Source organism: Solanum tuberosum, unplaced genomic scaffold, assembly GCF_000226075.1.
Source record: "Solanum tuberosum cultivar DM 1-3 516 R44 unplaced genomic scaffold, SolTub_3.0 scf00125, whole genome shotgun sequence".
NCBI lineage: Eukaryota > Viridiplantae > Streptophyta > Magnoliopsida > Solanales > Solanaceae > Solanum > Solanum tuberosum.
The window spans coordinates 262,840-278,573 of record NW_006239052.1 but is presented as its reverse complement, the minus strand read 5'-3'; the positions used below and the strand labels follow the sequence as shown (position 1 = coordinate 278,573).

Below are 15,734 nucleotides of genomic sequence, written 5' to 3'. Positions count from 1 at the left end.
AAACTCAAAAAAAATAATACCAAACGTCCGAACCCAAGAAGGACTGCCTATGTATCTCATCGAGATGAGAATCAGGTTCGCGTAGTTCGTTCAGATATATCATAAAATAATTTCAAGATTTAGACAAACTCGAGGTGATTTCTTGTATCCTCTTAACTGACGATCTTTGTATTGTTTGTTGAATGCGGCCTTCAATTTTTTTACGGTAACCACTTATCGTTATATTCTTTTTTGGATGTTTCTTGAAACTATGTCTTGCCTCAATTATCCACGAGAATCAGACATTGTTATGACTATCTCCAACTGTCGCTGGGGTGGTTTTCCTGAAAAAATATGAGAAATGTGTGAGAGCAGGACCAATATGCAAAATAATAAAAAATAAATAAGTGCGACTGATAGTCAAATACCCCCCTGATTAATCTTTTTGACTTGACATTAATGTCTTGCGAAATACAAAGACTCGAATTTCACGAGTACTCTTGTCCCAAGCAACTTCGGACGAACAATTACTTTCAGATTCTGACATAAATCAAACTCTCGCTTAAAAAGAAGAAAAACTCAAAAGGTAAAAGCGTTAGTTCGCGTTCATAATGGATAATGCAAAATATCACACGGAGAATTAATTAAACACATAAGCACTGCTTTGATTTAAGACAAACTCAATTATACCACATAACATACAAATAGTTATTACGCATCCTATACAAATGTGTTACCCTTTTGTGCCAAAGGTAGGCCTACCGATCTGGAGGATGTATTACGCCACTTGACAACATTCCATTACCCCAAAAATACTTTATAATTTTTTTATGAATAAATCAAGGGAAAAAAGGACAAATATACCCCCGAATTATCATAAATGGTTTCTAAATACCCTCCGTTATACTTTTAGTACACTAATGCCCTTACAATCTAATTTTTGGTATGTATATACCCTCCTTTTCTGGGCAAAACAACCGAGCTCCAAGCAGTCATCTCCGACCCAAAATCACTAGATTTCACTCCAAACCGGTCAACAATAGCAAGCGAGCACTGCCGGAAGGACCACTTGGAAGTTTTGAGCTTCAAGATTTAATAGTCAATGACGGATGTTTATTTTTAAGTTATTGTTTAATTCATTTATTTTTAGTCATATTTATTTGGTACTAACATTTTTACTAAGTGTCATTACAGGTACTCAGAGTTGCTTCCCATTGAAGCTAATCGAATGGAATTCGAATTATATTTTTATTCGTTATTGTGTATATTATCGATGTTAGGCAAACCTTAGGCCGTTTATTATATTATTGTTTTATTTTATTACTTGTGTATATTGTATGATTGTTATACTCGTATACTACTTTATCTCCTCCTTAATTTGAAAAAAATGAATTCAGCCGGGATCCACAGTTGTTGATTTCGAAGAATGCCTAACACCTTCCCTTCAGAATAACTTGAACCCCACCCCTTACCTAGAATCTCTTGGTTTCGTAGATCATTTAATTGGTTTTCTAGTTTTTTCTAAAATTAGGTGGCGACTCTTTTAAAATTTGTTTATTCTTAAAATTCTTTTAAAATTGATTCAATTGTTCATTTTTTGAGTCACTGCTACGTTTCTCCTTATTTGAATAAAGTGGGGTGTAAACAGTAATTATATTTTGATTGTTCACTTTTGTAGGTTCAAAGAATATCCAAAAATGAAACTAAAGAAGAAGAAAAAGAGAAAAGACATAAAATCACCAATGAATTTGTTTCAAATTTTTTAAAAAACACCTTAACTTTGAGGATGTCCTATCACCCCACAAAAGTATTGAATATTTTTGTAAAAGGACCATTTTTGACCCATTTTCTCATTATGTTTGTGAACACGCACATGATGCACGTGAAGGTCCGTTTTTAATGCAAAAACCAATTAAAAGCTGCCACATTTAAGTTATTTTCTTTATTAATTATTTACTCCATTCAAATTCATCATCTTCCCTTACAAAAGAGTCACAAGTATTCTATGATGAACTGATGAAATCAACTCAATAAGGTAGGAATTCGTTTTAATTTCCAATCGAAAAAGCTAATTTAAAGTTGTCTGAGGTTTCATTTCTTCTTAATTTCATTTAGTTTTGAGAACCCAAAAATCAAACCAAACTCTCAAATCAGTTATTTTTTCGGGAGGATCAACATCGACCTAAGACTTGCCAGCTTTTGAACTTTGATCGGCGGCGTCATCGTCGGGGTCACAAGATGTTTTCGAGACTTGTCCATTGAAGCTCAGGTTTATCAAGCCATGGTTTGAAAACAAGCCCAATCGCCAGCCACTCAAAAGACATGGCTCCAAATACCACTATTATCGATTTCAACGAATTATTCTTCGCCATTGAAACTCAAGCAGCTTTTCCGATATTCATGCCGATGAGGGTTTTAGTTTGCAGCTGGAATGATTTGCTATTGTTACTATTCTAATCTTTTAATCTTCAATTCATTGTTTACTCCGCTAGTTCTCCAAGAAATTTGACCAACAAACATCAAAATTGTAGGAGATGATCTTCAACAGTGCCTATGATTGAAGAAAATAATGAGAGAAACTAAGAAATGAAAACTGGAGAACAAGAGTTTTCTTTTTTGAAACGATTTGGGTCGGGTTGGGTTTGAAGAAATTAATTTAAATTAAATTAATAAAAAGAGTGAGCACCACGCGTCTGTTCACAGTAGAGAAAATGGGTCAAAATAGTCATTTTAGAAAGATATTCAATACTTTTGTGGGGTAATAGGATGCCCTCTAAGTTAAGACGTCTTTATGAAAATTCGAAATAACTTTAGTGGTGACTTTATATCTTTTCTCAAAAAAAAAATTAGTCTAAATCTTATCATAATTCATATGTCGATGCAATCCTGGCCGCGTTTCTCAAAAATATTTTGATTTTTTTTCTTTTTCTTTTTCTGTTTTAATTTCTTTTAAGAGACAGCATCAAAAACCTTCCTTCAATTTCAAGAAAACTTTATTATAATTCTTTTTTATCTTCCCAAAAGAAAGTATTTCTTCCTCCACTTTTAGTTATCGTTCTCCTTTTTTAGAATTAAATTATAAAAATTTTGATTAAGAATTTATTATGTATTTTTCATTATATTAATTTGAATATTTAAATTTTTTGTTTAAAATATTAAATTAGTATAATTTAATTTAACTTTAAAAATTAATTAAATTGACTATTACATTAATTTGATATTTTTTTTTAAATTAAATATTTAAAATTATATAAAAAGTACTCTAAATTACAATTTTTAACAGTATTAATATAATAATTTTTTTATTATAAAATATTAGTTAAATTCTTATAATTTGATTGTAGAAAAAAAAATGACATTTAAAAAGTGGACGGATGGAGAAATACTCCAAAAGCTTACTATAAATGTTTGAAAATCCCAAAATTACAACTCACAGTAATCAAAATCGACTTCTCTTTTGCTCTGCAGACTGCAAACAGAGCGCAGAAATTACGATACTCGAAGTCCGATGGCGACTCGTTTCCCGGCAACTACTCACTCACGCGTCGTCGCGGCAAGCTCCGGTGAACCCAAAGTAGAATACCCATTTTCCGTTTCGACCAGAAAATGGCAAGTAGTAACAGAAAGGAGAAGGAAGAATTCAAGAATCAAAGCTACAGATTCAGATTCATTCTTGGAAATGTGGAAGAGAGCAATGGAACGTGAGAGAAAGTCAGCTGAGTTCAAAAGAATAGCTGAGAACATTGCTCCTCCTGAAGTGGAAGAAAGCCCTGAGATATTGGAGAAGAAGACCGAGGAATTCAACAAGATTCTTCAAGTTTCTCCTGAAGAAAGAGATAAAGTTCAAAGTATGCAGATCATTGATCGTGCTGCTGCTGCCCTTGCTGCCGCCAAAGCATTGATTAAGGAGAATCCATTGCCCCGAAAGGACGATGATGAGGCTGATAAAAATAACAAACAAGGTAACTTCCTTTCTTCTTTCATTATTTTCCTCTTATCAAATCTTTAAGATTATATGTACACAGAAATCAAAAGAATTGTAAAAATGTTTATAACTGGTGCCTATGGTTATCAGTTATTTTTAATACAAAATGGATATAGAAGAACTGCTTGTTAGAAAAGTGTATAAATTCAGTGTGATAGAATTGTTTGTAATGTTAACATTGCTTTTATTATGCTCTTGGTCTAGAATATCAAGTCGTGATTTACGACATTGATCCTGTAGTTAGGAAGTGAATGATTTGTTGCCTTTTCTTGAGGGCTTGAAGGGAAAGGCTCCAGGGACTACTTAAGTGTGTACAAGGGAAAAAGAAGTTAAAGATAAATGGCTATATGACATACTCCTGTCTGATACTTGGAGATGTTTTCCCTTTTTTGATAGATTTCTCTTTCGAGATCTGGAGGAATTTTTATCGTCCATGTTGGGATGTGTATTTATTAGTTGTGGTCATGGAGATTATCTTAAACTTGGATTGGATGCAGGGCACTTGATTATGTTCTCAATAAAGTTCTTTCAATGAGTAACACTTCCATAAGTCTATACACGTTTGCTTGATGTTTGCATATCTATTCTGAAATTTGTTGAGAATTGATCTATACGAGTTACCATTTCTTCTTTCGACTCCTATTGTGTTGTTCTGTTGGTTGGATGTAAGACAAGGATAATGATGATGTTTCTGGGTGACATGATTCAAGAAACATTTGGTTCCAATGAAATAAACACAAATAAGCTTGCGATGGTTGGCATTGCCAAGGGACGGGAACAGCTTGCGGTCTTTACCTGGAAATAAACACAAATAAGCTTTTGATTGACATGGAACTTCGAGTGAGCCTAATTTTTTTTCTTTCAGTGTCCAAGTGTTTTGCCTCATTAGTGTAAAGTAAAAGGCTATCGTCAACATCCCAAGCCCATCTGGATGAGTAAAATGAAATACAAGAACCTTTTATGCTTTGTGCTACCCTTCCTCCTTTTCCGTATTATCTCCCTTTACACTGCTGAAAACACCTTTTATCCTTTCAAGAATTATGGCCTTTAATGGTTCAAGGAGAACCTCTGATCTCATTTCATTATGCTATTATAGCTCTGTTATGATTCCATATTCCGTATCTCTGTACTTTAATGGTACACATTTAATGATTTTACCTTATCTTATCAAAAAAAGCTCTGTATAGTTCCTCTTTGTGCAGCATAATTGAAGTGCTTCTAATAGATAAAGCATCTTCCATCTCAAATTTGAATAGAGTGGATCTGTCTTGCTCTCCAAGATATTAATACACTACGTCGAACTTTAATCCAATTGTTCTATGAGGTTGCCGTACACAAGTATATATATCTTTTAGCTGTAATGTTTTCTTATGTATGGTAGTTGCACTCCACAAATTTGAGTATTGAGATATTATTTTCTCCAATCTTCTACTCCAGTGCTATTATACAGTGGCTCAATCATGATCTTTGTTCTTGATCAGGAGCGACGGGAAATGTCATTTCCATTGTGCCTCGATCTGGAACTATGATGGGAACACCAGGTCCAAGCTTCTGGTCCTGGACACCTCCTTCAGACAGTTCTTTTGATGACATTCAGATGAAGTCAGATGTCTCTCTGTCTCCAGACCCACCAAGCCCTGTTATAGAGAAAGAACGATCTCCAGATTTTCTATCTATCCCATTTCAGAGTGCTACGATTGATAGAAAACATAGTCCTCCTCTTCCACCGCTTCAGTCACATTTGGAGGTTGAAAATTTGGAAGATTCCAGCTCAACACCTGAGATACCTCACCAGGTGGAGGAACGTGAACTTGGCATTCTGTTCTCTGCAAATGCAGCAGAAGCAGCTTATGCCCTTCACCAGGAAAACGAGGCATCATCCGAGGGAATCAGTCCTGATGGATCAAGATGGTGGAAGGAGACCGGGACTGAACGACGACCTGATGGGGTGGTCTGCAAGTGGACGCTAACCAGGGGCATTAGTGCTGACAAAACTGTTGAATGGGAAGACAAGTATTGGGAAGCTGCTGATGAATTTGGTCATAAGGAACTAGGTTCTGAGAAGTCAGGACGAGATGCTGCTGGAAATGTATGGCATGAGTTCTGGAAAGAATCAATGTGGCAGGTCAGACTTCCTGTTCTTAATCATCATGATACTCATAAGTTCTCTTTTGTGTTAATTATTGTTCTAGAATTTATGAGTTTAACTGCAATACTGCTTTCTATTAGCTGACTGAAGTGAGAAGAAGGAAGATTTAAAGAGAAAGAAGCCGGGGAGGTGGGTATATAGAGGAAAACATTGAAAAAATAGAGAATGTAAAATTCCTTTGTCATAACTTCTTTCCTTAAAGTTCTTAGATGCTTTTGGCGAGACAAGGTGTGATCTAACGACGCCTATTTTCTAATTATTGAACTACAGAAAAGCACTAGAAAATATTGACTTTAACAAAATCATTGAAATTAATGTTTCCAAGTCTCTATACTTCAGGCATTGATGGCAATCGTCGGTCGCTTGCTTGATTGGTGAAGAGTTGAATCATAGTATAATTATAGTCGTGATAATATGATGGTGTTTTTTACCACCCTCTTCTGGGTGACTAAATGCTATTGAACTGAACATTGTATATGTGCTCCTGTTTCTTCTTTTTCTTGTTTTCTGTCTTCTTATCTCTGTGTGAAATTTCCATTCCTAACATTCTAAATGACGAAGAAATGTGCTGCTGTATATATACTTCTGGTTTGCAATCGTTGTTTCTTGGAAAAATGGCCTATGAATGGGGTTTGAGAAACTATGAGATAACTTTATCTATCCTGAGACACACTGTGTATCTTCTCTTATTTTCTCTTTATTGTGGCTCTGTGCAGAGTGGTGGGCTTGTCCACATGGAGAAAACTGCAGATAAGTGGGGAAGGAATAATAAAGGTGAGGAGTGGCATGAGAAATGGTGGGAGCACTATGGTGCTGGTGGCCAAGCGGAGAAATGGGCCCATAAGTGGTGCAGCATTGATCCAAATACACCCCTTGATGCTGGTCATGCTCATGTTTGGCATGAAAGGTAATAAGATCTTCGTATTCTATTTTCCAAGTTAAAACTCTTAGTTCATATGTGCACTCACGTAACTAGCATTGATTTTACCATTTATGGAAACCATCTTTTCTTTCTTCAGTAGTCATTTACTTCTTCTTTTGGTAATTGGAAGCATTTCTCTGGCATCCTCTGTTGTTTTTGAACTTCCACATCTTCTGACTATTCCAGTCAGAGGGTACTGTCGCATTCTTCCATAAAGTTTGATGTTTGAAGCGCTGAAGTTTGAGTAGACTTTTCTTGTAATGAACCTGGTATGAAATGAAAGCTTACCCTGCCATCTCTCACCTGTCAAAAGAATAAAAAAGAAGCTATACCCTGCCATCTCTGAGATTGTTTCTCCTGAATTCTGTCGTACACTTATCATTGGCCATGAGAGTGGCAGAGTTGGAGCATGCTTGCCAACTTTTAGAACTTTGGGATGCTTATATTTTCTATAATACAAACGATCTTCATATTATATATTAAGGGTTTCCTTACCAAGTATGGTGCAAATCCATTTGGCAGGTGGGGTGAGAAGTATGATGGAAAAGGCGGCAGCATAAAATATACTGATAAATGGGCCGAGCGCTTTGAAGTAGATGGTTGGTCAAAATGGGGTGATAAATGGGACGAGAACTTTGATCTAAATGGACATGGCGTGAAGCAAGGGGAGACATGGTGGGCAGGAAAACATGGAGAACGTTGGAATCGTACTTGGGGAGAGGGCCACAATGGTTCAGGATGGGTGCACAAGTATGGAAAGAGCAGCGATGGGGAGCACTGGGACACTCATGTAAACGAAGAAACATGGTATGAGAGATTCCCTCATTTTGGTTTCTTCCATTGTTTTCAGAATTCAGTCCAACTCCGTGAAGTCAAGAGACCTTCTGATTGGCCATGAGGAGTATTCACTCATTCCTTCTTTTTACCAGGACTCGAAATAGAACATATTATCAGTTCGTTCAGTTTATCAAGCTATTATAAAAAGTGCTGTGACAAATATAAGTTCAGCTGTGTATGATAAGTAATACAAAGCTGTGTCACTTGAAGCTAATGATAGTTCGTTACGAAATGTAGTTGCGGTTGTTAAATGTTAGTTGTGAAATAGTGTAGCTGTTTGCATAAGTGTTGTTAGTTGTTCCAAATTCTTATTCTTTTTTTTTCAAATTTTTTTATTGGATATAAATTTATTTTAAAAAATTGATTGAGATTATATTGGATTTAAACTATATTAGTTCAAATAAATATTATGAACTAATACAATTGAATTAATCATTTAAGTTTAATAAATATAAGATTTAATTAAATGATAAACTACCTTATAAGACATACATCACTACTATATATACTAATATTATCTTTACTTTTAAACAATTACATATATTACCATTTTTAGTATTTTATACCATATATTAATATATTATTTGAAAATACTATTAGATACCCACATCCCTTAAAACTATTATTGATTAATTATCTGCTTAAATAACTCTTTCACTCAAAATCAACCACTATCTCTTAATTCTCCCCTCCCATGTTTATCACTCAATTATTTCTCCTCCTTTCTGATTCAAGAATTTCACCTTACAATTTCATTTCAACAATAGTTAATCTACTCTCTTCTTCTCAAGATATCATCACCACAAATTCTCCTGAACCCAAATATCATTTTGTATTGTTCATTTATCACGAGTTTCAATCACAGTAACTGCTACAGAGAAAACTTTCAATTCATAGTGGGTCTTGATTGTTTGTCTCCGAAAGAAATGGATCTTAGTTTTGATTATGTTATGTCACATCGCAAAAGGATCAAAGGGAATATTGTAGAGAGTTTTTGTTTGCTGGTGTTCTTCTAAGACTTTCTTTGGTTATCGTGATATAGATGTGGTAGTACCAATATTACTTTGATATAGCCCTTGAAACATGTGTATCCAATAAGTAGTAATCTTAATTAAAATCCGAGTTGTATATTTAGTAATGGGGTATCTGAACATGTATATGGATCCACTATTAAATTTCGGATACATGATTTTTAACAACACAATGATATTAATGATACGACAGATACTCTACAGTCGTGATTTGTTCATAGATTCATGTGTTTCAACTACATTTCATATTTAGATACACATAATTAAATGTATATGATTATTATGTATTCGAGATACATGTTTTTGGATATAACATATGCAATTGATACTTGATACATCAAATTAATACTAGATACATATAAAAGATACATGAAATAAATATACATATATTGATACTACATAAGTATAACAAATACATGAAATTAATGCTAGATACTTCTATGATACATATGAATGTACTTGTATGGCACTCATGTATCTAAATGTTTAGTTTGTTGGATACATCATATATTGATAATAGATACATCAAATTAATGAATTTATTATTTTAAGAGTAATAATTTGAAATTAATCAAATTACATTACCAAGATATACATGTTTTTATCTTATATTAATAATATTAATGAATTTACTATTTCAAAGAATAATAAAATGAAATTAATTATCTATGTATTTTGAAAATTCTCATTTACTCCTCTAATTAAGGAAATAAGTTACAACCAATTAATTTAAATAAATAAATTTTGTATCTCAATTTTAAAATTCGACAGATACATGTATCTCATGGATTCAGACTCATGTATCCTAATTATAAAATATGGTAGAGGAAGTAATATTTGAAACTATTGAGAATCTTAATAATTAAGACCTAAACTAGTGGGATTTATGTGATTTGCCATTAATTAAAATTCAATTTTTATTAGGCTAATCCATTGATTTGGGCCACAAATGAAGATCCAACTTTGCTTCATATGTCATTTTATTCTAAAGGCCTAATTTAGTGTCATATATCAAATGATGTGATATGTCAAATCAAATAAAAAAAGACAATTTAATCATGCCACATATCAAAATAAACTATAATTTAAAATTGAATAACCTCTGATAATCCTAATAATTGAAATTGAACTAGCATCGCACAATCCTCTAAAAATTTGATGTCTGCGGAAACAAAGATGGGGAGTAAAATTGTAGTGTGTACACTATGTTGATGATTTAAAAAAAGAAGGATGAAATCTTCCAAAATATAAAAGTTGTCTAAAAGTGAGAAGTCTTCCAAAATATTAAACCAACTTTTTTGGTCAAATCAAAGTCTAAAAGTTGTCGTTCTTTTCCAATGAAATAATACTCCCTTCGTCTAATAATAATTGTCTACTGTGTTATTTTGGAATGTCCAACAATACTTGTTCATTTTATGAAATCAATGAATAATTTATACTTGAAGGAAAAAATCAATGGATACATATTTTATAAGTCGCTTGGTTTGAATTCAAGTTAGGATGAGATAAGTTATGCTAAGATTATTTTTGGTTTATTGTATTCAAAATAATAAATTTTAAGAACAATTTATTTATTTACAAAAATACCCTTCAAGAATATGAAAAGTGATATATAAAGACCTTCTTCCATTTGCCCCTCTCGCTAACATAAAATACTTTTTTTATTTTTTAAATGTATTTACATATATTTCAATTCACTTGTGCGGCGTTCGGCTGACCTAGGGTTTTCTTCCTAGCCAGCAGCTGCGCAGCTCTCATGGCTGCTACGACCACTGGACGACCTCCTTTCGAGGCTATCCAGCCCACCCCACCATCCCAAACCACCACATACGCCACCCTTTTCAATTCCAATACTATAAATCCTAAACAATCTGTCCTAATTAACTCAAAAACAATCGCAACATTAATTGAAATAATTCATGGAGAACCTACTATCACGTTTTCAATGGAGGAAAGGCAAGACTTTATGATTGAAGAGGGATTGCATCAAGCAGTGGTGTTTAAATTATCCCATGGTGCGCCAGATTTAAAGGTATTAAGGTCAATTTTACCAAAACATCTTGTTACCAAGGACAATTGTTTAATTGGCTTACTTGCTCCAAGACAAATTTTGTTGAGATATGATCAATATGAAGATTATGTACTAGCTTTATCTCGCTCAATTATATCTTCTCTACAATGGAGAGGAGCACCAATGTAGGGTTTTTCCATGGTCCATTGGATATAATCCTAAGGAGGAAACGACGTTAGCTGTGGTTTGGATTTGTTTACCGAACTTATCTCCATATTTGTTTGCAAAGAAGTCTCTGTTGTCTATAGCATCGGCAGTTGGGAAACCAATAGCTATAAATAAAGCTACTCAAATCAAATCAAGACCTAGCACATCTAGGGTCAAGGTTATACTTGATCTAATGGAAAAGCTTCCAAATCGTATAAGATTGCAGTTTGTGGATGAAGAATCTGGTAAGTTGATCGAGGTTTTCAGGAGATTGTATATGATAATCTACCTTTGTATTGCAATTATTGTAAGCACCAAGGTCATGATGAAGATAGTTGTCGTTTGATCTCGAAAAGAAACAAAATAACAAACAAATTGATGATACCATTGAAGTTGCTTCAAAAGGTACTATCTATAGTGAAAAGTATCAAGGTGATGCGAGAGAAATACTAAATGAAAAAATAAAGGCTGTAGATGTCGATCAAAGTAAAGCTACTTCTTTTGATCGACAGTTGGTTGTTGTCACTTCTGAGCAAAATCGTGCACACTCAATAGATGTTGTTACAAGTAATATTGGTGTTCAAACAACTACCGAAAATAAAGGGGAAACGCCAAGAGTTGGGGTTGATGCGCAGCGAGTTGGTTCAGGAAAAAAATTAATGGATTCAGGACACAAACTAATAGATACATCTAATGTTGAAGATGCTGAAAATTCTGGGCAGCATGTTTTGCAAGTTGAAACGAAGAATGCAACTAAAAATTGGACATTGGTTGCATATAAAAATTCAACTAGTAATCAGAGTCTTTCCCCGACTAGTTAAAATAATTCTCCATGTAGTGAAAAGAGTGCGACTGGAAATTTTCATGACGGTGAGAAGAGGCAAGATATTAGTAATGCCTCAAGAGGCCTATTATGTTCGAATAACTTTGATGTTTTATCGAAGACTACTGGAAAGCAAGTAAAGTTAACAGAGAATGACAACGATTTGATCCAAGAAAAGCAGGTCTCACCACTACTTTGAATAGCAAATTAAATCCAGAAGCTCCCGTATTTGTGCCTAAATGTGTGATTGCAAAGAAGAATGAGTCAAGGTCCTAAGTGTCAAATACAATTGATTTGGGCGAGGATTCTCTTGATGAAGACGGGGAAGACAATATGCTTGATTTGGGTGAAGATTTTCTTGATGAAGATGAGGAAGATATGTTGGACATATGCTTTGATAGAGTGGCTAGGGAAGGAGATATATCACCTAGGCAACAAAGAAGTGGAAACAACAAAAGCAAAAAGAAGACACATGGAAGGCAACATAGTTGGGACGGTAAAATGACTGAGGAGTTTGTTCCAAGACACCTATCGATATGACATGCAAAGCAGAACCATTTGACAGTCTCAATAGGTTCAACAAGATATAATAAATCCATAAAGAAAGTATGAATTATCAATTGTTGTTGGATAGGTTTGAAGAAGAAGACAAGATAAAAATACTTCAAGTTACTTTTGATGGGCAATCAATCGTTTTTAATCCATGCGTTTGTAATAGAAAGTTTGAGGCTGATAACTCAACTTTCTTCTTGATTGACATATTTTTACATTATTTAAGCATCCTCATTTGTAATATCATCATGGAGTGTATCACAAACTCTGTGGTGATCAGAAAATACTTGGTTCTCTCTAGCTCTTATTTTCTTCATGCTTGTTAGGTAGTAGACGTTAGGTACTTCATTAGGATTAGTAAGGTAGGGCCTAGCCCCCCTTGCTTGCACTTATCCCTATTGATATTTTTTATGTCTAATAAAAGGCCACTTGACACTGTCTAGTGGTAAATTTGTGAGAGAAAAAAAATGATATGTAAAAAGGGTTTAAAGGGATATCCTTTTGTTTACTTATTTTATCTCGGGATAAGTTATCCCGAAATAACTATACCATCGAAGGGAATGAATAACTTATCCCGGTACTAATATTAATTCCAAGATAAGTTATTCCGGACTTGCCAACCAAACATCAAATTAAGTGAAACTATAATTTAATCCCACGCCTAATTGAAGTTATCCTTCACACCAAACGACCCCTACTAATTTATCCTTATCATTAATTATAATCATTTCTCTATTACATTTTTCAAGACATTATATTTATTATATTCAAAGGATGATATAGTAAAATTACTCTTTTATTTATAGTTTTTTAAAAAGTGTGCGAAGTCAATAATTAAAAATATTGTTGGACAGAAAAAGTAGCAGCACTCTTTTAGTCTTTTAAAGTTGTAGTAGTTTCTCCTATCTGTTGATAAAATTATATTAAAGTTATGGTTATAATTTCTCTTTTATTCTGGCCAAAAGGATGTTCAAAATAGGACATTATATAATTGGGAAGAAATTCGAATGTTTTAGTTATTGACTTATTTAACATTTTAAGATGTTCAAATTTGGACATTATGTAAATAAGAGGGGATTATTTAGAATAGAAACATAAAATTTCAAATCTGAGAGTATACTTTTATATAGTTGCTCACTCCTTTCACATATATATGTCTATATGGTATGTATTTTGTAATCTTTTTAAGAAAAGAATTAATTAAATAATGATTTATTAAATTTCTTATAATACTTTTAAAAATGTAGTTTATTTTATTCCAATAAGTGTGAAAACGACTACCGAATGATACGATATTTTTTCTTTAAAAAAAAATTGGGTATTATTAAAAAATACTTTTTTAATGTAAGAATAAAAAATATTATTTTTGTTTCTTGTCAGCTTGCTTCCAAGAGCTATTTTTGTCATTTCAGTCTAAGGGCTATTTTCGTCATTTGCTTGGAAGCAACTAAGCGTTCTTCTGTCAGTTTCTTTCAAAGGCTATTTTCTTCATTCCAACTAAATCATTGCTCTAATGAGTGTCCTACATCTAACTCTACACACGGTTGTTTTGTATCTAATTGTGTGTTTTGTTTTTGCTAACTCCTCATCAGGGCCGTCTCAATAAGTTTGGGGGCCTAATGCCAAATTTTATAAAGAGGCCTTATTGTTTTTAGTTGTCAAATATAAATTGAATAATTATAACATATTTAGTGTAATCCTACAAATGAGGTCTGGAGAGACAGGATATATGTAGACATTATGAAGTAAGAATGAAAATTATGTAATATAAAGTTAAAATAATAAAACATGACTCAAAATTTTTAAAAATATGATGATATTAAAATAGTATTGCGATGAATTTGATAAGTTGATAATTAATATTAAAATAGTGTTAATTAGTTTTAGTGCTTTAAATTTGAATAAGACGCCAAAAACAAATTTGATCTTTTTATAAACTCAGAACAATAGATTTTACATAATGTAGAATGTTTGAACATTTGAGAGACTTCACAATATTCAATAATGAAAGAATAAAAAATAGTGAAAGGAGAATAAAGAGAAGTATAAGAACACAATATTGTTGGTTCATGATAATCATCAGAATATAAATGAGCTAGACAATAAAATAGATAGCCACATGCGAAACTAGAAAGGATACTACAATTAACTAGCCACATAAGAATCTAGGAAAGATACTACAATCAACTAACAATATTCAATTTCTCAATTATATTTTCTATACAAAAAAAATTCTTCAAATTTATCAATACATGAAATTTTTGTTAACAATATATACATTTTTGGGAGAAAATGGGGGCCCCAAAAAAATTGGGGCCCCAAGCGATTGCTTTAGTGGCCTTATGGTTGAGACGGCCCTGCTCCTCATACTTATCTTCATGTGATTCATCCCCTTCTTCTTCATCTCAAATGAGTTTCATTATAGCTATTTTCTTCATTCCAACTAAATCAGTCTAGACACTTGTCTCATTATAGCCATTTATTACAATATTAAATAAAATTGGGCCTAGCCCATACATCATGTCCAACAGGAAATACAATAAATGGAAACTAGAACAATAACTTCGTCCTCGAAGCATGAGGACTCACCAAAGCTTGGAATCTCAAGATCAACACTTAGCTATGAAACTGGCCTTGACTGTCGGACCCTACATTTGGAAACAATGTAGGCAAAAGTATGCGTTAGTACAAAAATACACTAAGTATGATAACTATGCATGAAAACACTTAAAACATGCTAAAAGGGACATTTCATTTCAAAGCATACAATTTGCCAAGTTTAAACATCATCATAGATATAGTTGGAAAACATAAGTCATAACATCATCTTTAAAATATTTGAACTCATATACCAAACTTCATGTAGGGCCTGTTTGGAAGGACACCCTGGTAATTGGATTTGGTGTAATTGGTGTAATTACACTGTCTTGTCCTGTTTAGAAGGACATGTAATTACTTGGTAAGCAGGTAATTGGTGTAATTGGCAGGGGGTAATTACACTCTACAATTCGCAGGCAGAGGTTGTGAATTGCTGGTAATTACATGGTGTAATTACCACCTGATCACTTTTTAATTTCTATTTTAATTTTTTTGTTTTAATTTTTTTTACTTCTATTATTTTAAGTTCTTTTTTTTAATTTTATTATTCTAAAAATTTGTAAAAGTTTATTTTTTATTTTATATTATTATATTTCATTTTCTTCTTATTCTCAACCTTACTTTACGTGATTTTATGTAT

The 15,734-nt window shown here is 33.1% G+C and overlaps 1 protein-coding gene across 1 annotated transcript; it reads left to right on the top strand.

Annotated features, from left to right (window-relative positions):
- Nucleotides 1-3,385: 3,385 nt before the first annotated feature.
- LOC102584633 (uncharacterized) lies at nucleotides 3,386-8,225 on the top strand. The gene is made up of 4 exons (XM_006350593.2): nucleotides 3,386-3,941; nucleotides 5,446-6,089; nucleotides 6,830-7,020; nucleotides 7,558-8,225. Exons 1-4 carry the CDS (start codon nucleotides 3,488-3,490, stop codon nucleotides 7,931-7,933), a joined length of 1,665 nt encoding a protein of 554 aa, XP_006350655.1. The 5' UTR covers nucleotides 3,386-3,487; the 3' UTR covers nucleotides 7,934-8,225.
- The last annotated feature ends 7,509 nt before the right edge of the window (nucleotides 8,226-15,734 follow it).

Excerpts from the sequence above, each read along its gene's own strand:
- LOC102584633 (XM_006350593.2), top strand. The coding sequence starts at position 3,488 with ATGGCGACTCGTTTCCCGGCAACTACTCACTCACGCGTCGTCGCGGCA. Across the intron at positions 6,090-6,829 it reads GGAAAGAATCAATGTGGCAG|AGTGGTGGGCTTGTCCACAT; the intron begins GTCAGACTTCCT and ends GGCTCTGTGCAG. Across the intron at positions 7,021-7,557 it reads GCTCATGTTTGGCATGAAAG|GTGGGGTGAGAAGTATGATG; the intron begins GTAATAAGATCT and ends TCCATTTGGCAG.